The 25,613-nt window shown below is 39.8% G+C and overlaps 2 protein-coding genes across 3 annotated transcripts in view; one reads left to right on the top strand and one right to left on the bottom strand.

Moving 5' to 3' along the window:
* Positions 1–12,403, bottom strand: part of GRAP2 (GRB2 related adaptor protein 2) — a 51,860-nt gene extending 39,457 nt beyond the window's left edge. The window contains exons 1-2 of one of the 2 annotated variants that reach the window (XM_044455696.1): positions 12,220–12,403; positions 3,477–3,532 (exon numbers count right to left, since the gene is read on the bottom strand). The gene's annotated coding sequence lies outside the window, so the exon portion shown is untranslated. The remainder of the gene's footprint in view (positions 1–3,476; positions 3,533–12,219) is intronic. The other variant, XM_044455695.1, reaches the window with a different exon arrangement.
* ENTHD1 (ENTH domain containing 1) overlaps positions 1–25,613 on the top strand; it is a 70,994-nt gene that overhangs the window by 18,602 nt on the left and 26,779 nt on the right. Inside the window, exons 2-3 of the mRNA XM_044455693.1 lie at positions 22,635–23,082; positions 25,202–25,411. Coding sequence (XP_044311628.1) covers positions 22,734–23,082; positions 25,202–25,411 — 559 coding nt within the window. The 5' untranslated portion in view covers positions 22,635–22,733. The remainder of the gene's footprint in view (positions 1–22,634; positions 23,083–25,201; positions 25,412–25,613) is intronic.

Here is a 25,613-nt window from a genome sequence, read left to right as displayed (position 1 = left end):
GGCACATCCTCAATGTGAGAGGATATTTGCTTGTCTTCTGAGGAATGGATTTCTTCTAAGGGATCATTTCCCTCTTCCTCAGAATGATGTCCTCCTTTCTTGGGTCTCCTTGGGATTCTTGGGATTTTTCATGACACCCTAGCAGATGGGCCCACTGCCATTTGATCCTTAAGGACTTATTGGCTGACATCTCTGCTTTTCTTAGCTTCTCCAGAAACTTTTCTTAGCTTCCTGGCATGAACTTATCCCCTAGAAGCCAGGAACTCAACACACAGAGTATCCTGCCAGCAGATAGTATTCCATGTGGCACTTAGAGCAATATGCCTGGATCGGCCTTCATGTCCTTGCTGGCAATTTTCATAACTGGCTTAATTTAGAAGCATTGGGTTTGTTTCTCTGAACAAAAGTTCTTTATTGTGGTTATTAATTACAATTTCTGTAGGCTTGAGTTTATATGCAATCTTGTGTAAGCTTAGGGGGTTGTAGGCTTAATGAAGCACAATTCTATGTAAGTTCAGACAGAATTTGGAGCCAGTGTGGTTGCAGTGGTTAGAATGTCAAACTGGGAGCTGGGAATTCTAGTCTCACTCAACCATGAAGCTCATTGGGAGACTGCGGGCCAGTCATGGACTCTCAGCCTTACCTACTCACAGGGTTGTTGTAAGGATAAAATAGAGAGAAAGAGAACCTTATAAGCCACTAAAGGTTCCTTGCAAAAGGAAGAAAGATGGTATATAAAAGCAATCTTCTACTACTACTATTACTGGGTTTTCTTCTGCTGAAACGTACATAGGATTGCAATGTTAGTCCCATTTTACATTTTTACATTGGAAACAGTAGATTTCAGCATGTATGTTCTCTTTTCTTTTTTCTGACTTGGAAGTCCAATGCCCAAAATATAAGCCATTTTTCCTGTCCTATTATGGAGAAACTTGCCCTCTCAGGAACTAATAACCTGGATGAACTTCACCTGCTTCGCCACATGCTGAAAGTTTTTATATTATAGCAGACATGTTTCATCTAATGAGGTGCAGTTCCCTCATTTTTCCCCAAGTTATTCACAATTCTTTGTCATCTTTTCTGGCTTCTTTCTTTCTGTTCCCTTGTACACTCTGAAAATAAGTTCTTTCTGACTTTTTTTAGTCACTGAGGTACTTTGGGAAAGGCAGTTTTTATGTGATATAAAATTGGGCCAAGATTTCAGAGGAGCCCCCAAATATGACAAAAAATTTTAACATGTTATCTTCCAAACATAATGTCATAAGTTATCATCCAAACTAGTGATGATCTTTAAGTAACTCATATACTAACATAGAGCAGGTGCTGCTATGAAATATTTACAGTCCAAAAACAATCCTTGACACATTTCAAGCAATGTGCTCTTCATCTGAAGTAAAACTCAAGAATTATTTGCATCACAGTCCTATAGGCATGTCAGCTCAGAAGACCTGTACAAGATTGTACTCTTAATATCAGTAATATGTATTAAATCTCAATATTCACAAAATTGTATGACTAATAATGAAAACCAAACACCCAAGTTTTGTGTAATAATACACATTAAACACTTGTAACAATGACCGTAATACAAATTCTCATAAGGGTAGAAATATCACTAAAAAGATCATAAAACAAAAAGAGTCAGGACAATATTGTAAAATAAGTTACGAATATTGTGAATCCATTTACAATGACTCTTTTGTGATTGCTTTTATTTATTGTTTTAATGATGAAATTGTCATATGATGTTATGTTCTGATTAGCAATGTCTACATTTTATGGCACTGCTTTTCTCTAAACTGTTTTGGGATGGTATTTAAAAGCAACAAACAAACAAACAAATAAAATCAATCCACTTAATCCATTATTCCAAATCAAAAAATAAGAAACCTATTCATCCTTGAAATGAACTTAAAACAACAGTAAGCTGTGGGCTTTTCTACACTAAACCTTTCTTTTTAGTTAGGCTGTATCTGTACTGGATTTTAGTCCCTGTCATTTTGCAACCCACAATCCACACTAAACTCCTTTTTCTCAGAGGCTGTAATGGGATTTTCCTTCCACGTAAAGTAGGTGGTCTGTGACAATGTGCCCAGGTGTCATTTCCTTGCCCTTCACTTTCCTCCCCCGTTGTTCTGCATCCCTCCCACAGTACCTTTTCTCCATTCTGGGCATGTGCATCCTGAGCATTAGTGTAACTTGTCTGTGTGCACCACTTCCCTCTCTATATAACTGGAAATGTGTTTTTTGAATTCCGTCATTTAGATAGAATATGTGGTTCTCTTAAATGAATACGCTTACAACTTTCTGCTCATTTCTCAACAAGTGTGGCTGCTGGAAAAGGGCTACTGGTGGGCAACTTACAGCAGAGTGAGCAGACTCACCTGTTCCTGCCTTAGAAAAAGAAAGAAAGCCTCAGAGCCCTGGAATCACAAAGCGTTTTCACACAATGACGACACAATAACCCATATTCAAGGGTTGTGTTTGGTTGTCTATGGTTTGTCATTAAACCATACATTATTGTTGCAATGTGGCTATCATGTAGTCTGGTCACATGTGCACTAACAAGCCATGCCTTTTTAACCAGAACCCATAAAGAGAACCTATGGTTTGTGACTAGTTTATGAACTGTGGGTTGAGTTCATGTGGGCTGAGATAACAAACCATTATGGTTTGTTATCTCAGCTTGGTTCAGACAGCATGATAACACCTATTTCAACAGCAACCCATGTTTCAGCAACAACCCACATTCAACCCTTGAGTGTATGTTACTGTTTAGTAGGAACCCAGTTGGGTTTTCTTCATGGATACTTTGTGGTTAATAAGCCATATTCATAACTGGCTATGGGGCTATACAAATGCGATAAATAAATAAAATAGTTTGTTAGTGCAGTTGAGTTCAGAGAACATGATGACTCATACTTTTTATATTGTATTTTTTGGATTTTTAATGTTTATATTTATTGTAATTTATTGTTGTAAGCCGCCCCTACTTCAGTACAACCCCTAGTTCAATGGCAACCCACATCCAACCCAAACTTAGCCCTTCGGTATGCATTATTATGTTGTCTAAACCGTTTACTGTAATATTTTTGAATTTACAGCCCTTGCACAAGTCTCTTCTTAAATACAATATACAAACAAGGTTCAGTATATTGAAATATATGTGTGTGTGTATGACTTTATTTCAAGAGGTGGCCCTATGAGTTTTGGTTCTTCAGGGGCCAGTTTTAATACATAATTGCTAGTGGGTTCTCTGAAAAAGATGAAGCCTCTGATTGGTCTCACTCTCCCTTGAAGTCATAAGATTGCTGTCAAAATGGATATGTAGAAAAAGAGAATATGCATGTATATAATGCAAAAAAAAAAAAAAAAAAAAAACAAAAAAAAAGAAAAAATTAAAAAAAAAAAAAAAAGGAAAGATAAAAAAAAAAAAAATGCATAAAAAAAAAAAAAAAAAAAAAAAAAAAAACTACCTGAAATGCTGGCTGCTTTATGACCAAGAAAATGAGGTAGGTTATATCCAGGCAACCTGGGAAAATAAATCAAAGGAAATACTGACTTAAAGTGAGAATATATGTGAGCATGCAACATAGTGAATGAATGCAAAATACGTTCTTTAGTTTGCAAAACAGCATATAACTTTTACAGTGTGAGTGGAATTTGACAGAGATTTAAAATGTGGTAAAATTGTGATAAAATTTGCCAATATATGGCATCCCAAAATGCAAATTGAGAAAAGTAAAATATATATTTTGAAGTCACATTATGCCACCCAATCCAAATAAAGTGGCATTTGGCTTGCTCAGCATAACAGAGTGATCCTTTAGTAATTTTGGTTGCAATCCTATCCCACTGAATTCAGTTGGACTTCTGAGTAAATATATAGAGGATTGTGCTCTTAAACTGCAGTCCTGTGCTTGTTTACCTGGAAAAAGTTCCTTTGAGTTAAATGGGATGTACTTCCGAAGAAGCATGCACAGAACTGCACTCCCTCTCTTATTTTTACAATATCATATAGTGGCAGTGAAGGGTTCACAGATGTTTCTACTGAAAGATTTCATACCGACTAAGATCTTCTGCAGAAAATATATTGTTCGGTGCCGAAAAATAAAATGCGCCTACCGTTTTGTTGTAATACACACACTAATCTACAGCAGCAGCACTCTTTACACCAGTATATATGTTTGTGCTGTATGTGTGTCTTGTTTTGCCATTATCATTCCTAATTTGTAAATGTAAGGACCAATCCTTTGATGTCTCAACAGCAAAAAAGGGGCCAGGGAAGGGAACAATGATCAAAGCACATTCCACTGTGATTGCAAGGATTTGTACAGCTGAGGCAAGACCATACTGGGGAAGGCCCTAACTGCCATGTTTACCTTGCATAGATGTGGATATAGGAATGGCTATATTGGTTGGAGAGGCACTTTTGCTGCCATGGAGCTACAGTATGTCTGTCTGCACAAGCGGATGTGTTGTGTGAGCAGCCTGGGAGGCTACTGGGATCCGTTACAGAGGCGTGGAGACTTTTCGCACAGCATCCTGCAGGAATGCCTGGTGTGGGTCCCTGCCTGGTGTGGGTCCCTGATGCTGTGGCCAGTGTCAGGCACTGCCAGCTGTTCACCAGGGTCACCCTGGCCTAGCGCTGAGCCGAGGGTCCTCGTTGTGCCACCTTACAATGCCTTCCGGCAAGGCTGCTGGGGTCCTCCAGATTCAACAACGGATGTGCATGGTTATTCAGAGAACTGCTTTGTGAGGTGCCCTTGTCTGCTTGCAGATGGTAAGAAGTATTTGCAAAGGCACTGGAACAGAACAGATGGAACCCACCTCCCCACTAGCCTCGCCCAGGATTACTCTGTGGTGAGATCACCACACAGTGATTATGTGCAGGCACAGCTCTGCAGGTCTGCAGGTCTGGGTTAGTAAAAATGCAGGGCTGGCTGCAGTTTTTCAGGGGCCCTGGGAGAAGACCCCTCTAGGAGTGTCAGCAAGCACTAGTGTGCTCACCAGTGTCAGGGGGCAGAGGATTGTGGCAAGCAGCAGCAGCAGGCAGGAGCCGTGCGAAACTGCTGCGTCTAGCCACCGTTTGAGTTGCCTCCAATGCAGTGCCACGCGGGGCACTGTAAGAAAGGGAAATGATGGGTAGTGCTGCAGAATTCGCTTTAAGGGGGGAAAGGGTGAGTTCATCTGTAAGGGGTCCTGGCAGTGGCCCAGTCAGGTGCTGATGCCTGTCCTATAACAAAATATATGACGAGAAACATCTAAGGGGACAGCATCACAAAGCAGTAAAACCAAGCACAGATGTCCTGCTGTAGAGGCCACAGTTATGAATGCCATTGGTAAATGCCATAGTAATTTCCACAGTCCAAGTAATTAGCCAGGAATCAGACTAGATGTGATATTTCTAGGGAGGGAGTCCTTATGGCTTGGTCCCACCACTGTCCTAGTCACAACTGCCTCATCTCTGTGCCTCCTGTTTGCAGTGGGAGGAAATGTCCCATTAGAGATTCTGATTGGGGTGGAGGCAGGAGCAGCGATGTGAGCTCCACTCCTTCCCATCACAGTCCCAACCTGGCTGCCCCTTCACTAGTTATTTATATTTGAAAAACCAGTGAAGCAGGCCCAAACTACCGTATTTTTCCGTGTATAAGATGCTACTTTTTCTTAAAAACATTAACTTAAAATTGAAGGTGCGTCTTAGACACGGGGGGGGGGGGGGGGGGGGGTGGGGGGGGGGGGGGGGGGGTGCTTGGGGGGGGGGGGGGGGGGGGGTGCCAGGGGGGGGTGGCGAAGCGGGGCACACGTGCGCGGCAGCAGCTTGTTCGCTGGAGATAGGTAGGAAAAGTGGGGGGCATCCTATACATGGGGGCATCTTATAGACAGAAAAATACTGTAATTTGGCCACAAGTGACACCTTTTGGAACTACTAATCCAAGATATCATAGCGCATTCTCCTACTTGAGACCTGTTTATACAATGTGTGTTGCACTTATTCCTGCAACTGGTATCTGTCTCCTATACCTGTTGTACTTCATTTTTTTCTTCTCTGTTAAGATATAAGGCAAGAATGCGTTGCTTGAATGGGAAAGATCTGTAAGGATGCGAAGAAAAGACATTTTTCTTTTCATGTGAAGCTGAGATGGTAAATGCATTGAATTTAGACAATTAAGAAACAAAAGCGGGAGGGGAGAATAGGAGACATCCAACATTGCAAAGAAAGCAGCATTTATCTGCCTGCATTTCTGCAGTGTCTTGAATGATGGACTACTGTAAATAGTTACATACAAATGATATATGTTTGTCATCAATAGAAGAAAGAATGTTTTCAGTTAGCAATGGGATTCAGGCAATCTGCCAATATTCTCTTTTATATTTCTATAGAAACAACCTGCAATCTCAGTGCCATAATAGTAATTTTTTCTTAATAATTCTCAAGTTTAGCTTGTTCTGTGGCTATATTTAAATAGTTTATTTCTTTATTAAAAGCTTTTCTATCTCAACGGGACGGCTCTGGATGTCTGTCTGTTACCAATTACATTTCAAAGAAGACTCAGAAACTACAACAACAATTCATTCCTTCATAATTTTACATTTTTGCGGGACACCTTTACAATGTATTTATTTATTGGATTTTCATCCTTGCTGCATTATCCCATAAGACTTCCTTATTGATGATTCTGCTTTGTTGCTAATTATGTTTTCCCACAATATGAATGTAGTGACTGCAGCTTTACTTAGCAGACTACCTAACAGTATAGTCTCTTATATCTAACTTCATAGTGCACCTAGCCATAGACCAATCCTGGGAGCACTAGAACCAGGACTACACATTTATAATACGGATCCCCTTGCACCCAGAGACCACACATCTCATGTGTTATGTTAAAAATAAACAAATTTGAAATTATTCTCTACATTTCTAAAATTATTATGTTCAAGCCCCACAGTTATTATTTTTATTTAACAAAACATCCAGCTTGAAGAAGTCTCTAAACTTTTACTGATTATTTTGTAACTTTTTGGTTGGCCCTCATAACAGTATTATTTTGTCAATATTTTGGTATTTTTCTTGTTATAATGACAACACAGTTTATAAACAACTTCACTTTAAGGTTTAATTTTTCTTGCAGTATTCATTACAGAATCATTATCTTCTCAAAGGCCACCTGGTCACTACAAAATTAATTTTAGTGTCAATCCAGATATGCTTTGCTTGGAAACAAATTACCATTGTAAGCACTGAATCTTTCAAGTATCATAGGCTGCTCTATTGCTTAGTTCCACTTCAAACTAGAAAAAGGCTCATCAGATTTGGTAGATGAGGAAGGGCACATAGGGATGGGGGGGAATGGGGGCATTTGCTAAGAAAGGGTCCAGTTGCAGGACAGTGGAAGATGGCAATAAAAAGGGAAGGCATGCAAACGGAGAATATATGCTCCAATCAGTCTTACTCAACCTAATGCCTAGTGTTTTTGATAATTGGTCATGCTGGCTGGGACTGATGGGAGTTGTCCTCTCAAAGATCAAAACAGCAGCATGCTGGGGAACACTGCCAAAAGTAGGAGGCCAGTCAGGTGAGCCTGGAAGCAGACTGCAAGTCTCTGCTCATCAGTACTCCTTCCCAACATAGTGAACTCAAGCAGGGAAAGCTTTTCTGGCTGTCCTCCCCATGCTTTGCTAGGCCAGAACACCAGGCAATATCCCTGGGGACACGTTCCTTGGGGCCCACAAGGTCTGCTGCCCTTTCTGATTTAATTTTTCAAAAGTTTTAAAAATTGGGAGGCTGGCATACTGCAAAACAAAGTGCAAGCCTCCAGCACCAGTCCCACCTTTATTTTCAAGAATGTTTCCAGCCCACATGTGGCTGCCCAAGGCATTCCTAGAAAAGAAATGGGAAAAAAGAGCATGGTAGGGGACATCTTTGTCTGTTTGTATTTTGAGAAAAGGTTGCTGGAGGAGAAATTGGATTCAAAAGATTTTTTGTTTTGTTTTGGGGTTCAGCCCACACCACAATCTTGTAGGCATATAGAAACAAAGAAACAGAGCAAGTCAGAAGGGGCTTCCTGGGCCATCTAGTCTGACCCCCGGCTCCAGCTGGCTCCGCTCATATTTATGTGCAAGTTACTTTTAGTGTCACCAGTTTGCTTTCTGGATATTGGGACATCACACATGCCATTTTGCAAACAGACAAGCCTTCCCGCACCTCAGCAGCTACTTTCTGAAAGTACTCATGGCATTCTCTTAAAATCCCAAATCTGGCCAATGGCTGAAAAAGATTGGAGACTCTTGGAATATCCAAAGAGTTGGCTTTGGAACATGCCAAAATAAAAGTGCATATATAATAAATAATTTCTATTTGACTGTTTGCAATCAGTGATTGGGACTTAGGTGCAAGGCATCTACTTTATTTTCTGTATGGATTTTCTATATCACATCTTAATGCTTCAAAATATATGTTCAGAATGACTGACTGAATTAGAGCTCCTCTCATTTCTACTTTTGAGCATGGTGCATAACAGGGAGTGTAGGAGGCTGAAAATATAGGGTATGCTCTACCACGGCTAATGGATCATGATGATAAGAATACAATTCTGTAGAATTCATGGACAATTAAATCAGAAAAGTAGTAATGCTACCATTCCTTACCTCTCTAGAATTACTAGAATTACTGCAAGAGATGGAATACATCATATTACCAGAAATAATTGTGTTTATAATTGTTTAGTAGTTTCTTTGACATTTTTTTCAAAATTGTAAACTGCTACGGGAACCTCAGCACAAGGATCCCAAATAAATAACTGATCTGAATGGCTGCAAGGGCCAAGATTTAAGGACATGTATGAACATATTAATTGCCCTTCAGTCAGGTGAAAGATTACTTGTAAAAGCTGCCAAAGCTGGATTTCCCTCTTCTTCTATGAAAAGCTATTTTAAATTCTAACAAAGTTGACAAGAGGAGGAGGAAGATGGGAAGCCGCAATAATCACAACAGGTGAAATCAATGAGTAATTGGCATATATGATGGAAGACAATAATAGAGTGAATAGGCAAATTCAGTGGCATCATTGAGACCATCTTTTAGCAATTACATGTATCAGGAGTTGCATTTGATGGTTGTAAAGGGGACATTAATGCCTGAATTATGAATCTCGTGTATTTGGCACTGCTCTAGACCTTTTTATTCCAGGTGAATCATGGGGCTTTGCTACTGTTTTTCATACTTGATGGCTTCTGCTTCCTCCAAATCAGCAAACTAATTTCTGGGATGGCCACATTACTCCATGAAAACATGTTTTGGGTGGAAGAGGATTAAATTTGTTCTGTCAGAAAACAGTGGCAATACTGTAAGAAAAAAATAGAGCAAATAATGCAAAACAATATCAAAAAGAGATGATTTTTCATTCCCACGGGGTAGAAGAAGCAGGGTCAGCAGCTGGATGAACTGCTAACACAATTGCAAGACATTGCACTTTAATGTGGGGAAAATCAAATCACACCCTCACATTTTAAAAAAGAGAATTTACATGAAAGAAAGGTCATTTGGAAGCTCTCTAGCTTACCTAAATCTCTGTTTTTTCCACTGCAATAATGGGAGCAAGACAGATAGCATCACTCACACTGGTGCAGAAATGATGGAGAGTACTAAAAGACTAATCTCTTCTACTCTGAACCGTGTTACAAAACTGAGCTAAAACTCAAGCCATGAAAAGTAAAACCATGGAAAAAGATGAATTACAACTGTAACAGTGATGCCCATCCACTCTGAATGGCTTTTTTGTACTGAAAGTGCTGGCCTATATACAATACACAGAAGCCTCCCTACTGGATAAATGAGAATACTCTCTCCTTACTGCCGCTCCCCACTCCCTTGCCCCAGTTAGGTTATGCTACACCCCTTGCATGACTGTCTCCTTTAAATATACTGTGCTTTGTAATTTGCTAGATTGTTACAATTAAAAATAAGGAAAGTTTGTTCAGTGGGCTAGAATAAATAGCCCATTTATCCTTCTCTGAATGTTATTACCCTTGGTGTAAATAAGTCATTTGGTCAGTTTATAATCCCGTATGTGTAGTGACAGGCTTTCCACTAGTGCCCAGCTTATTTTGCCCAGCATTTTCAAACTTTACAAGTAGATTCTACATTGTCTAACTTTGCATTATGCATTTACCTGCTCATAGCTTGAATTAATGTTGACTACATACTAATAAGGATATGCAGGTGCTGAGTTATAACAGCTACGCAGTCAACATGAGGGTACTGAGAAATAAGTGGTAGGTATTAGTACATGGAGAACCCAAGGTTTTTAGAAGCAGAGAAATATTTAGGGAAAAGAAACTCTCATAGGACAACACGATCCCTCCCTGCCAAACATGTGGTCACAATGGTGAGGGTCAGCTGGGGAGGAGGAGGAAATGTGGTGTGTGAATGGAATAGAATGTCCTGAAAGAAGGAATGGCTGGTTGGGATGCTGAGCAGAGCAGAGGAAGAGCCACACTGTGCCAGACCAAGGGTCTGTTGAGTCCAGTATTCTGTGTGCAGAGTGCCAACCAGGAGTACATAGGAAACCCACAAGCAGGACATGAACGCAGCAGAACCCACCTGCCCAAATCCCCCAGCAACTGATGTACATAGGCATACAGCTATCAGCACAGACCTTGCATAATGTTGTACGCCTCTCTCATGTCTCCCCTTATTAGTCTTTCTTCTAAGCTAAGCCATCCCAAGTATTGCAATCTTTCTTTATAGGGGATTTGCTCCAGCATTTTGATATTTTTAGTTGCCCCTTTCTATACATTTTCCAATTCTATCGTACCCTCTTTTAGGTGAGGTACAGAGAACTATACGCAGTATTCAAAGTGAGATTTCACATAGATATGATGTTACGAGTTTTAGGTATTTCCAAATTATGCCTGACACAGAGTTTGCCATTTTTACAACAGTTGCATTCTGGGTCAGCATTTTCATTGAGCTGTCCACCACAGTCCTGTGATCTTGCTTGGTCAATCACTGCTAGCTCAGATTGTATTAGTGTATGCTTGGAATTCGGATTTATTTTCGCCCAGTGCATATTCCTTTAATCTTACTTGTATTGAATCACATCTGCCATTTTGATACCCATTCTCTCAATTTGGAAAGGATCCTATTGGAGTATCTTTCAATTCCTTTTTGTTTTAATCACCCTAAATAATTTGCTATTGTTAGCAAAGCTGGCCACTTCACTGCATGCTACAATTCCAGATCATTTATGAATAAACTGAAAAGCGCTGGCCCAGTACAGATCCCTACGCAACGCCATTGCTTACATTGCTCCATTGGGAGAATTTACCATTTAGCCTTACTCTATACTTTCTGTTATTTAATGAGTTACTGATACATAAGAGGACCCACCCTTTTCCCATGACTGCTAAGTTTGCTCAGGAGTCTTTGGGAAGGGACTTTGTCAAAAACATTTTGGAAGTTCAAGTAAACTATTTCTATCCTAACCCTAAGCCCTGTCCATATATTTAGTGACACTTTGAGGTTAGTGAGACAGGACTTAATATTGCAAAGGCTACATTGATTCTTTCTCCTCCTATATGCTTATTAATTTTAATAATTTATTTCCTGCCCTTTTCCTACAAAGGGCTCAAGGCAGCTTACATCTCCTCCTCCATCTTATCCCCACAACAACAACCCTGTGAGATAGGTTGGGCTGAGCGTCTGTGAGCGGGGACTCGAACCCAGGTCATCTGAGTCCCAGTCCCATGCTCTTAACCACTACACCACATGTCTCTCAATGCTTTGCGATAATAATGCTTTCAACAAATTTACCTGAAGCAGATGTTAAACTAATTGGCCTGAATTTTTCTGACTCCCTCCTGGATCCCTTTACACTGGCCATTCTCTGGTCCTCTGGTACAGAGGCTGCCCTTAGGGATATCTTGGATATTTTTGTTAGAAGGTTGGCAATTTCATAATTGAATTCTTTACGAATTCTAGACCTGGTGATTTATTAATTTTTAATTGTCAAATGGAGTTGAGAACATCTTTTGTCACCAATATTTGTTTCAGTTCCTCAGACTTTCTTAAAAAATCATTTCATGCTCAAGAGTCTGACCGTTAACTTCTTCCAGGAAGAAAGATGAAAAAAAATAATTCTGAAGAATGGCAATATTTCATTTTAGGTTCTACATAAACTATTGTTAAAGAAGTTTAGGAAAATATTAATCACGTACCTTCAAAATATTAATCACGTAGGCAGGAAACGGTCTCTGATTTGCTTCTTTTTATTAGATCCCACTCTCGCAGAATTCAGTAAATAAAATTATAGTGGAGTTGTGTTCCATAACACAGGACTATCTGTTCTCTTTTTCAGATGAAGCTGTTCCTAAGCATAGAAAATGTACAGCCATTTGCGACTATACTAGGCTTTTTACCATCTCCATGTATCTGCCTTTAGTTTCTCTCAAGCTTCAGCCAATCACACAATTAAGAACAAAACCACAAACAGTGGAGGAACTCAGTTGCAGCAACTCGGAAAGCTGGGTGTGGGTTTAGACTTAGTTAACTGCTGTGGTTTTCTTTTATTTCTTTAACTGTCAAGTGATAATATGTTTTGCAGTCGCCTGAGCCTGAGAAATTCCCCTGTGCACAGGATTGCCACATGTTCTGTAGACATTTATAAAAGATTTCTTCTTGTTTTGCAACATCTCAGTATATAATTAGTGTCCTTTAGACAGAATAAACCTCATTGATAATCTAACCTTCTTGAATAACAAACTTGTTCACTTACAAACTGCAGGGTCATGGAAGATTGGACAATATGGGCAGGCAACTTTGAAGATTGGGAAGCATTTAAGACCAAATGACCTAAATTTGCTTTGCTGAAAGGTGCACCCATTCCTTTTTGTTGTTCCCTGTCTATCTCTTCTAGCAGAGCCTGTGCATCTATCGCAGATATATGACAGTAAAAAAAAATAATAATAATGAAAACCAAGTTAAAGGCATACTAAGGGAGGATTAAGGAGATTGTAGAGAATCTGAATGAGTTCTTTTCATTGGTTATCATTGCAGAAGATACAGAGCAATCCCATGACTAAACTGATATTTTCAGAAAAGGGATCTTGCAAATAATGAAAGAGATGACACTCTAGACCTTACTGAGAAACCGAAAGTTAACAAATCACTGGGTACAAGATGGTATCGATCTTAAATCAAATGTGAAACTGTTAATCTACTAACAAAATATGCAACATGTTCCTAAACTTGACCTTTGTACTAAAGGACCGAAGAGTGGCCAATCCAGCTTTAAAAGAGGATTGAAAGGGATGCTAGTAATTACAGGTTGGTAGCTTAATGTTTGTTCTGAGTATATTGGTGAAAAGCAGTATTACATAAAAATTACACATCTCAGTATACAAGTCCTGAAAAAGACTACACATGTCCCACTGTTCTTCACATGTTATGTGACAGTGTCACTGGTCAGGGTGATCTGGCAGCTATTGTTTATCTGCACTTCCAAAATGCCTGGACAAAATCCTACAACAAAGACTCCTGAGCAATCTTAACAGTCATGAAATAAAGAGGGGGGAGGGGGGGTCTTCTTATAATTCAGTAATTGGTTAAGAACAGAAATCAGAGAACAGGAATAAATGATAAATTCTTGCAGCAGCAGGATGTCTTTGCAAGTTTGTGAATATTTTACATGTGTGTAAGAAAGCGCTGAAAAAGGATTTTTAGCAGGCATATGGCTAGAGAGGAAAGAGTTGAGCAGCCTCTCTCTCATCTTTAAATCTTGTTTGTAGATGCTCTCCGTTGCTTTTCCTTAAAAAAAGAAAAGAATCATAAACACATGAATGTAAGGATCATTGGAGCTGTATACCAAAACATCTGGAGGATCACAACTTGCCCAGCTGTGATTCAAGCCTATGGCCACCACGACTGACAAATAGCAATGTTGGGAGACTGGTGGACACTTATTCTGGACATGAACCTAATTGCATGAATTGTACTGTAAAAACCCTCTGCGAGGGGTAGGGTGGAGTGTGGTGAGGCAGATTATGACTCTGATGTGTAGGAAAGATGGTTAACCCTTTCCTCCATACCATGATCCCACTGGAAAGCACCCTCCTAGCTGAGGCTGCTAGTGACAATTCCTTGGTGAGGCTAATAGCAACTTCACAGTGCCTGAGTGGGTGACATTAAGCAGCATGTGGGGGAAGGTTTAACACTCCTTGTGGCCCTACTCAACCGCTCCTATACTTGCTAGTAACATTTCAAAAACTAGACACACCATCTCTTTTCGCATAATTAATGCCATGTCGAATATGGCCACTAACAGCAGTAATTGCTGACATGACCGCTTACTGGATTGGTGGGTTGGTTAATCCAACCTTGCTTAATTGTGGCCTTTGGCTTTATTTCTGGGCTCCATAGAATGCTTGAAAGATAGCCTAAATTTCATGCATATTTATTATTAATATGATGCTTAATAATTGATGATCTGCTGAGTGATATTGCCTAACAAAATCACTGTGGAGTACATGCTTTTCTATGAATGTGTTCATGTTTTTCCAAAATATAAATGGATTTGAGTGAAAGAAGTCACAACCTTCTGCCACTCTAATGGAAATGAGAAACTCCAACACAGATGGGGGAAGCCTCTTTCAACCAGAGGGAGAAGCTTTCAGGCTCTCATTCCAGTGATGAGCATGGCCAAAGGCAGAAGGACTGGGGCCAAAGATGGCAAAACATACCAGCATGGTTTTGCTCCAAGCTCCTACTGCCAGTAAATAAGCCTCAGTGGAGGCATTTGGAACTTTTAAAATGGGAAAAACTGCAAAAGGCCAAAAGCCTCTTTTGTTGTTGTTGCTGTTAGTCGTGAAGGCGTGTCCAACCCATCGTGACCCCATGGACAACATTCCTCCAAGCCTTCCTGTCCTCCACCATCCCCCGGAGTCCACTTAAGCTCACACCAACCGCTTCAGTGACTCCATCTAGCCACCTCATCCTCTGCCGTCCCCTTCTTCTTTTGCCATCTATTGTTCCCAGCATTAGGCTCTTCTCCAGGGAGTCCTTCCTTCTCATTAGGTGGCCAAAGTATTTGAGTTTCATTTTCAGGATATGGCCTTCTAAAGAGCAGTCAGGGTTGATCTCCTCTAGGATTAACCAGTTTGATCACCTTGCGATCCAAGGGACTTGCAGGAGTCTCCTCCAGCACCACAATTCAAAGGCCTCAATTCTTTGGTGCTCAGCCTTCCTTATGGTCCAACTTTCACAGCCATACATTGCAACTGGGAAAAACATAGCCTTGACTATACACACTTTTGTTGGCAGGGTGATGTCTCTGCTTTTTAGTATGCTATCTAGATTTGCCATAGCTTTCCTCCCCAGGAGCAAGTGTCTTTTAATTTCTCGGCTGCAGTCCCCGTCTGCAGTGATCTTGGAGCCCAGGAAAATAAAATCTGTCACTACCCCATTTCTTTCCCATCTATTTCACAGGAAGTGAGAGGACCGGCTGCCATGATCTTAGTTTTCTTAATGTTGAGTTTCAAGCCAACTTTTACGCTCTCCTCCTTCACCCGCATCAAGAGGCTCTTTAGTTCCTCTTCACTTTCTGCCATGAGAGTGGTATCATCTGCATATCTGAGGTTGTTGCTATTTCTCCCAGCAATCTTAATTCCAACTGGTGATTCATCTAGCTCCACCTTTCTCATGATGTGCTCTGCATGTAAGTTAAAATGACAGGGCGACAGTATACAGCCTTGCTAAACTCCTTTCTCAATTTTGAACCAATCAATGGTTCCATGTCCAGTTCTCACTGTTGCTTCTTGACCCACATATAGGTTTCTCAAGAGACAAATAAGATGGTCTGGTACTCCCATCTCTTTAAGAACTTGCCACAATTTCTTGTGATCCACACAATCAAAGGCTTTAGTATAGTCAGTGAAGCAGAAGTAGATGTTTTTCTGGAACTCTCTAGCTTTCTCCATGTTGGCAATTTGATCACTAGTTCCTCTCCCTCTTCGAAATCCTGCCTATACTTCTGGTAGTGCTCGGTCCACATACTGCTGGAGCCTAGCTTGTAGGATTTTGAGCATCAGTTTGCTAGCATGTGAAATGAGTGCAATGGTGTGGTAGTTTGAACATACTTTGGCATTGCCCTTCTTTGGGATCGGAATGTAAACTGACCTTTTCCAATCCTGTGGCCACTGTTGAGTTTTCCAAATTTGCCGGCATATTGAGTGTAGCACTTTTACTGCATCGTCTTTTAGGATTTTGAATAGCTCAGCTGGAATACTGTCGCCTCCACTAGCTTTGTTGTTGCTCAGACTTCCTAAGGCCCATTCGACTTCACATTCCAGGATGTCTGGCTCGAGGTCAGTGACCACCCATCATGGTTGTCAGGGACATTAACCTCTTTCTTGTATAGTTCTTCTGTGTAATCTTGCCACCTCTTCTTAATCTCTTCTGCCTCTGTTAGGTCCCTGCCATTTTGGTCCTTTATCATGCCCATCTTTGCACGAAATGTTCCCTTCATATCTCCAGTTTTCCTGAAGAGATCTCTGGTCCTCCCTGTTCTATTGTTTTCTTCTATTTCTTTGCACTGTTGGTTTAAGAAGGCATTCTTATCTCTTCTAGCTATTCTCTGGAATTCTGTGTTCAATTGGGTGTATCTTTCTCTTTCTCCCTTGCCTTTCACTTCCCTTCTTTCCTCAGGTATTTGTAAAGCTTCCTCAGACAGCCATTTTGCTTTCTTGCATTTCTTTTTCTTTGGGATGGTTTTAGTTGCTGCTTCTTGTACAATGTTGTGAACCTCCATCCATAGTTCTTCAGGCACTCTGTCTATCAGATCTAATTCCTGAAATCTATTTGTCATCTCTACTGTATATTCATCAGGGATATGATTTAGGTCATACCTGAGTGGCCTAGTGCTTTTCCCTACTTTCTTCAACTTAAGCCTAAATTTTGCAACCAGAAGCTCATGATCTGAGCCACAGTCAGCTCCTGGTCTAGTTTTTACTGACTGTATAGAGCTTCTCCATCTTTGGCTGCAGAGCACATAGTCAATCTGCTTTCTGTGTTGACCGTCTGGTGATGTCCATGTGTAGAGTCGTCTCTTGTGTTGTTGGAAAAGAGTGTTTGCTATGACCATTGTATTCTCTTGACAAAATTCTACCAGCCTGTGCCCTGCTTCATTTTGTACTCCAAGGCCAAACTTGCCTGTTATTCCGGTTATCTTTTGGCTTCCTACTTTAGCATTCCAATCCCCCATGATGATAAGGACATCATTTTTTGTTGCTAATTCTAGAAGGTGCTGTAGGCCTTCATAGAACTGGTCAACTCTAGCCTCTTCAGCACCAGTGGTTGGGGCATAGACTTGGACTATTGTGATGTTGAATGGTTTGCCTTGGATTCGAACTGAGATCATTCTGTCATTTTGGAGATTGTATCCCAGTACTGCTTTTCCTACTCTTTTATGGACTATGAAGGCTACTCCATTTCTTCTGAGGGATTCTTGCCCACAGTGGTATACCTGATGGTCCTCTGAATTAAATTCACCCATTCCTGTCCATTTTAGATCACTGATTCCTAAGATGTCGATGTTCAGTCTTGTCACCTCTTGTTTGACCACATCCAGCTTGCCTTGATTCATGGATCTTACATTCCAGGTTCCTATGGAGTATAGATCTTTGCAGCATCAGACTCTCCTTTCACCACCAGATACATCGGCAACTGAGTGTCCTTTCGGCTTTGACCCAGTCGCTTCATTCTTTCTGGCACTACTAGTACTAGCCCTCCGCTCTTCCCCAGTAGCATATTGGACACCTTCCGACCTGAGGGGCTCATCTTCCGGCGTCATATCTTTTTGCCTTTTGGTCCTGTCCATGGGGTTTTCATGGCAAAGATACTGGAGTGGGTTGCCATTTCCTTCTCCAGTGGATCACGTCTTGTCAGAGCTCTCTGCTATGACCTGTCCCTCTTGGGTGGCCCTGCACGGCATAGCTCATAGATTCATTGAGCTACACAAGCCCCTTCGCCACAACAAGGCAGTGATCATTATTTGGGCTAAGGAAGGTAAGGTAGAGTGCATGGCCATCTGGGGAGCCTGGAATTCTAGTTTGGGTCCCCAGGAGAGCTATAGGTGTGAGGTTTCCCATGTGTCCAAGTGAGAAAGAGCATGCAGCAGGAGACTGGGCTCTCAGGATCCTGCAACAGGAACGCCTTGATTAGGATTTCATGCTTTAATCAATAAATTGTGCTACTTTTAGGAAAGTGATTTATTTATCATTGTGAGACCATGAACCATATGGAATGCACTCAGACGGATGTTAATCTGGATGTTACCTTTTGGAATTCTCAGCTGTTCATAATGTTTTATGTAAAATATTTTTAATCTGCCTTTCAGCTAACTGCCTCCAAGACAGTTAAAAAGTTATAATAAAAAGTAATATGCAGTTGGATGTCTTATACACACTAAAAGTTACTAAAAACACCCTAAAATAGTGATAACGAGTAACATCAATCCTAATAGCAACAATATTTATCCTATTAGAAGAAGCTAATCAAGATAGCTTTGTTTTGGAACAGGACTGCCTTTACCTGGAATATAAAAATCTTATGGAGAGAGTTCCATGGCTTGAATGAAATTAAAAGAAGGCATTGATCTACAGAAGCATATGCAGAAGGTGTGCAACTACCTTTGTCAGAAAGGCCTTGATTCATAGTTGCACGTGCCGCAGATTGAGGAGGCAGAGAAAGCAGGAACTCTAAAGCAGATGTGAATGCATGACAAGTTCATATGTTACATTTCAGAGAGGACCAGCATCCATCCCAAGCTTGGCTAGTTGTGAATGCCTGAGGTGGGAAAAGACAGACGGTCTCATTTGTGAAGCAAGCGTAGTGCTTGTGGTTAGAGCACTAGATTGGGACTCGAGTGATCTTGGTTTTAATCCCCACTCAGCCATGAAGTTCACTGGATGAACTTTGGACCAGTCACTTATCCTCAGCTAAGTCTACTTCTTGTGCTTGCTGTGAGGCTAAAATGGAGAGGGGAATCATGCAAGTTGCCATGGGTTTCTTGCTAGAGGAAAAGAAATGGACTGTAACTGTGCTAACAAACATAATAAATAAGATTGTTAAAGAGCCAGATCACAATCTTTATTCAGTATTATATGTTCCCTGCCAAAAGTTCAGCCGGAGTTTCACCTCAGAGTACAGGAAATTCTCAAGAAAATGTGGTGGCCTGTATCTTTCTAGCCAGTCATTTTTACAACAGACATTTAGAAAAATGAAGGCACTTTATTGTCATAAAGGCTAATCAGAAATCAACAGACTGCAAAATCTAGGTGATACATGCAAGCTGCCTCTCACTCAAAGTCAGTCCTCGAAAATTGAGTGACTATAGGGCTGGGGGTGGAATATCCATTTGGCAGCCACCTTGAGAAACAAAATGAGACTGGACTAGCAATTATCAGAATATGCACAGTGGCTGAAGCCTGGGAGATTAAATCTCTTTCTCTTGTTGGGATTTTATGCTGAATCTACATCCAAATAGGCCTATCTGTCATTGGAGAAATGGAGGAAAACCAGCAACTAACTCTTCCTTTTGGCCATAGATTCCTACAACTCAAAATCTCCATAGCATTTTAAGGATCTTAGAAGTGCTGCCCTCACTTTGGAAAACAGACTCCTTTACATCAGACAATATCAGAGCCAACAGCCCGTGCCACAACAGCTCTCTAAGTGGAAAGTTCTAAGTCAAGGGGTGGGGCCACAATGCCAACATTCTGATTAGAGGATGGGTTGGAGGGGTGGGGTCTGCAAATGATTGATGGCAGTTGAAATGTGGGGGAGGGATATCTTAACTGTCAGAGCTGAGTTGCTTTCTCAGGTAGGGATAAAATTAGTAGAGCAAAAAAGCCTTTATGAAGCTGCAGTTAGTAGTGTGGAGGAAGTTCATTCTTATTTGTACTCGTTATTGGTGTGTACTTCATATTTTGCTCTTGTGGTAAACTATATACATTGGATAAAGAGATTAGATGTTGTCACTGTAAAAGAGAAATGTATTTGTGGGTGAGATTCTATTTTATGACCTGTGATAAAATGTTAAGAAATTTGTATATGTTAGAAAATTTTCTTTTATTTAAAGAATAAATTATTTGTCTTTTATAAATAATTTATTTATATAAATAAGTATTCTTTCTTTATTTAACATGCACCTTTTTTTCCTGCAAAGACCCAAAGTAGCTTACATAATTTCCCATCTGTTGACCAAATAATCCATGTCTTGGTGTGTGAATGCCCAATGTTTTATTTTAAAAGGCTATCACTTTCCAATAGGTAACAGAAATAAAAAGTTACAATGGTGTGATCTGTCTTGCTTGCATACAAAGCAGAAGGAAGATGCTCTGAAGGAAGGGAGGAGGATAGGGTGCTATTCCAGAGAAGAATGGGGTAGGTTGGTGTGAATTGCCCTTTGAGCTGCTGTTATCCATCAAGTATCACTAGCTTTCTCTGGATTTGATCCTGGTTAGTGTCAGCTGCATTTCAAGGATACACACATGCTGATTTCTAGAAAATAGGATTCTTTCTACGGCCCAGCTATGTGTTAATATTTGCATGATTATACCTGTGACAGTTATACCTATTGATTTGTACATCTGCTCTCCATTTTAGCCTCACAACAATAACCCTGTGAGTAAATGAGGCTGAGTTATGAGTAATACATTGGCCCAAAGTCACCCAGTGAGCTTCATAGCAAGTTGATATATCTTATTTTCAAAAAGTTCAACATGTTGAGTGAAGTAGGTCTGAGCATGTTCGGGTTTTAGGGACTCAGTTAAAGCTGCAGCCTAATCACAGTTTTTTGCAAGTAGGTCTAATTGCATTCAGTTGGGCTTACTTCTGAATAGACATATGGGATTGCATTGCAAAATTGTCATGTTCTGACATCTATGTGGGGAATGGCAACAGTTATTTCCAGCATTGGATTCTGGTGCTGTTGTGGATTTGTATCTGTCATTTATGCTGTTCTTTTAATTGATTATATTGTATTGCTTTAATTTTATGGACTGATTCAACTGGATTGTGAGTCCTATAAAACAGGTTAAATTAGTCCATTGAAAATCAGAACAGGTTGGGATTGACCCAAGAGGGAGGATGGAAAATAAGAGGAACAACTTATTCTTTGAATCAAGTTAAGATTCCAAGAGAGTTATCATGACCTGCGAAAAAGCAGATCAATATTTGCTGCTGTCACAGTGTATTTCTACTGATAAAGGAGAGTGACACATACAAAGCCAAAGAACAAATCCTTTGATTGAAATTTTTAATAGATTTATTGTAACACATTATAAATAAAATGAAAATTTTCTCTTCATGAGCGATACAGATAAAAATTGACTGCATTTGAAATGCAAACAAGACAGAAAATTGGCATATGGTAAGTGTGCAATATGCACCTAATAAAGATTCCTTTCTTTCTTACTTCTTTGCATCTGTAATTTTTTTCTTGGAAAATCTTAATTAAACCAATATATTTTATAGCTAATTTATGTGAGAATGCACATTACTTGATCAAGAAGATAATTTTCACTTGTACTTTTGAATATTAGATCAGTGACACTTTGATTTTTCACTTCAAATTTCTGTTTGGCCTTGGATTTCAGACACCCATAACTAGAATATATAACAGTAGTCAGAAAGGACAACAGTGTTAGTATATGGATGCGTGTGAGATAAAAAACACATTTGTCACAAATTTGAATATTTTGCTATTTGTGCATATACAATATGATTATAGAATGTATCTCTGGCTGAGGCTGAGTGCATGTCAGAACTTGAAATCAATTTGATACATGCCCATAGCAATATTCTCTAGTAATTCCATCAGGAATTGCACAGACATTTACCCTCATGCCAACAAATGAAAAAGAGCGGAGATTGAGGAAAATTTCATAAAGATGTGAAATGGCACTTTGGAACCGTTTGGAGGCTGCATTCTCTTTTATTCCACCACTGCTGTGAGTAAAATGGGTGAATGTTAATCAGAAATTGTCTCCAAACCATGATTTGTTTGCAAACTCATTTCAAGTTTTTACAGGCAATTGTGGCTAGTATTAACCTATATTTTGCATGACTGAACATCATGGCAAATTGTAGTTATACAAACCAGGAAAAGGAGGAAGGAGTTCATGAGGGATAGTAGAGGAGGGGGCATGCCCACAGCACTTTCTGCCAAACTAACAGGGCCAGGAAAATGATAACTGAGACATTGTGTTTCAGATGCTCGTTATCTATGGCAGGAACTTAATAAAAACTTTGAATTTTTAATTTGCAACTGTTCCTGCACATATATGTCACACAAATGATGATACAGAGGGACAATGAGAAACAAGAGCAGTTTTGTTCTGATAGACCGAAACTAATAAAATAATGGAAAAGTACCAGAATCATCTTCAGCAGCAACATCCCTTTCTACTGATTGAAAAAAGAATTGCTATTTTCCTGAAGTTTTCAGACATTTGAGTGTAGTCATTATAAACAGAATGCTGTGGCATCTGATTATTGGGAAAGAAAATATTCATACTAACCTTCTTTCAAGACATGAAAAGTTATCATTTCACTTTCCTGCTATTCTGTTTTGCAGAATCCCTGTGGTTCATTGCATGTGAGAATGGAAAGAGAGGACAAGATCACAACAAAAAACATCAGTTTCTCTTAGACTTTATACTTATAGAACAGATTCATGGCACTCAGGAGGCATGTGAAGAACTTCGTAAAAAATTATTCTGATGCTGAGATAAAAGTCAGAGAAGCAACATCTAATGATCCTTGGGGACCGTCAAGTTCTCTGATGTTAGAGATAAGTGACCTTACTTACAACACAGTTTCTCTTTCTGAGATTATGAACATGATCTGGCACAGAATGAATGACCATGGAAAGAACTGGAGGCATGTATACAAATCTTTAACACTTCTGGATTATCTGCTCAAGAATGGATCAAAGAAAGTTATACAGCGTTGCCAAGAGGGTTTCTTTAACATTCAAGTGTTAAAGGACTTCCATCATTTAGATGAAGCTGGAAAGGATCAAGGTAAGATTACAAGCAGTCTGAAAAAACATTCAAATTAAGTTGAGCACTGTGTGTACTGTGGTTTCATGATAGAGAGCAACCTAGTCATTTAATTGCTCAGGGATTCAAAAGTACTGAATCAAAGTCTTCTTGTGATTAAACTTGGGGAGGGGCATAACTCAATGGTGGAAAGCAAAAGGGATGGATGTCAAAGGTTCAGATTCAATTTTCACTATCTCTCTTTATAGCAGGGAGAGACTTTTTCTATGAGGAGTTATTGAGCAATAGGAAAAGTCAGAGGGTGGTAAGAGGCAGGCTGCAGTGGAGCGGGAGGCAGAAATTTGCAGTATTGCAGGGTTGCTCAATCATATCTCTCTGTGCCAGCCTATTTCTCTCTCTCTTTCTCTCTTACTCTCCTTTGTACCACACCATCCGGCTTGAAAAAGTGTATGGATTAGGATCACAATTTTTTTGTTCAGGCATCAAGCAGCATTGATTAAATAGGTAGCATGTTAATTTAAATGTAATTTATGCAAACTCATATATAAATCCAATAATATTAGAGAAACTGTTAGTGTCATAAATAATTACAATATTGCATTGGTAAATATATTAAATTATTAACGGCACCAGCTGAAACTATCCGCAACTGGTAGATGAAGCAAATAGTCCATCAGTGTTGACTCTTCATTGCTATCAGATGAATTATAATAAGTCAAATGCATTAGACACATCAGATCTCTATATGATGCATGTAAACTAATTCCAACTGTGACAACTCTACTTTCTGTTTTAATGAGTCAGATGTACCAATTACTTTTATTTATGTATTCTGCAGGATAAAAAATTAGGTACTGAAGCAAAATTGCAGCATTGCCTTACCACTTTTCCTATACACTAGTGACACTGGATACTATTTTGTTCCTTCATTTCCTATTGACCTTAAATACATTGTTTCATTGTTTTGCATGACATGATGAATATTTAGCTTCAGATGGTTGGATCAAATACATTAATCAGGATGTCAGTGATAATTTATAGCTACTTCAAGTAAAAAGCTTCCCTTTTCACCAATTTAAGCTGTATACTAACTAGCTAAAATAGAACAAGCAGTGCTTGGGACATCATACAATATACCAATATTATCCTGAAGAATCATTAAAATGTGTCTGCTGGCATACACTCCAGACTGTAAGCACCATGCCAAGGCAGTGGAAACAGGACCAAGTGTGCTTGAACAGTAATAGTATCGGACTCCTCTTCCCCATGCATGGCTTTGCATATGCTCTTTAGGTTAGGTTTATTGCTTTCTTGCTGCTGAGTTTGTTTTTCATCCAAGCTGGACGTGATGGTGTACCATATCTGGGATTCACAGTTCAAACTGTACCTGAACCATGGTCATACTGGCTGGGGGATGAGAAGGCCTGTAGTCCAAATCATATAGAAGGCACAACGTTGGGAAAGACTCCAAGAGAAAATGGAGGGGGTTCTCATGGCAGTGCTTTGGCTAGGAAAATATTATATAGTATTTTAACCTAGTGCTTGTCCAAGGGAAGGTAATGAATTGCTATAACACTGGGCTTAAAAAAATGAAAAGGAAGGTATTGAATCATTTTTGTTATCATTTTTGTGAATGAGGACAAGAGTTGTGATATAAACCTTAAAACATTGCTTATAATATATATTTATATAGAAGTCTACCAAATGTTGAATCCTTGGTGAAATCCAGTGTTGTGCAAGTAGAAGGTAGTCTGAGCAACAGATCTCTCTTTCCTCCTTCTCCCTATTTCTCCCAACTACCCTGAAATGTTTCTACCGGGATGGGAACAACTACAGAACATTGTTCATTCTATCCTACTGGGCTGAATTGCAAGAAGGGAATTGCCAACAATCAGGTAGAGCAATCTTCATGCAAAATTCCCAGTTTTAGTTGATTTCTCTTTGCCATTGCAGCCCACTAAGTTGCACAACCCTGCCTTCCAGAAGCACAACAGTGGAATTCACACCTTGTTTTGTTAGCTTGTAGCCCTGAGTATCACATTATCAAACACTTCCTTGTCTTCTGTATCCATGGAGTCCTATGAATGATCTAGTGAGCAAAACATTGATTTTTCTAACTTGGACACCATGTTTCCAACAGGTTTTCATGTGAGGGAGAAGGCTAAGCAAGTCCTTGCTTTATTAAAAGATGAGCAACTGTTACATAATGAACGTGAAATAGCACGTCGGACAAGGCGGCGCACTTCATATGCAATGCTTTTCCCCCAAAAGATACCTAACAAGGGTTATTTGACAACAATGCCTGCCTCGGACCCTGTTTCAGAGTTCCCTCCTTCAGAGAACATCCAATGTAAGCAGCTCATTTAAATTGCAATGCAAGTATTTGCATTTCAGAGCATTAACCCTTGAAGTCAGAGCATGACCCTGTTAGGGTCCTTAGTTATTTAGCCTTTAGTTGTCTGTAACAAATATCTGGTTTTCTTGTGTTCTTATTTTCTGGTATAATACCAAACAAATGGCAAGATTGATTTAAAAGTAGGTATCAGAAGGTT

This window comes from Varanus komodoensis, unplaced genomic scaffold, assembly GCF_004798865.1.
Source record: "Varanus komodoensis strain SLA01 unplaced genomic scaffold, ASM479886v1 scaffold8, whole genome shotgun sequence".
Lineage (NCBI taxonomy): Eukaryota > Metazoa > Chordata > Lepidosauria > Squamata > Varanidae > Varanus > Varanus komodoensis.
The sequence above is the reverse complement of the archived record's forward strand: the minus strand, read 5'-3'. Positions and strand labels throughout refer to the sequence as shown.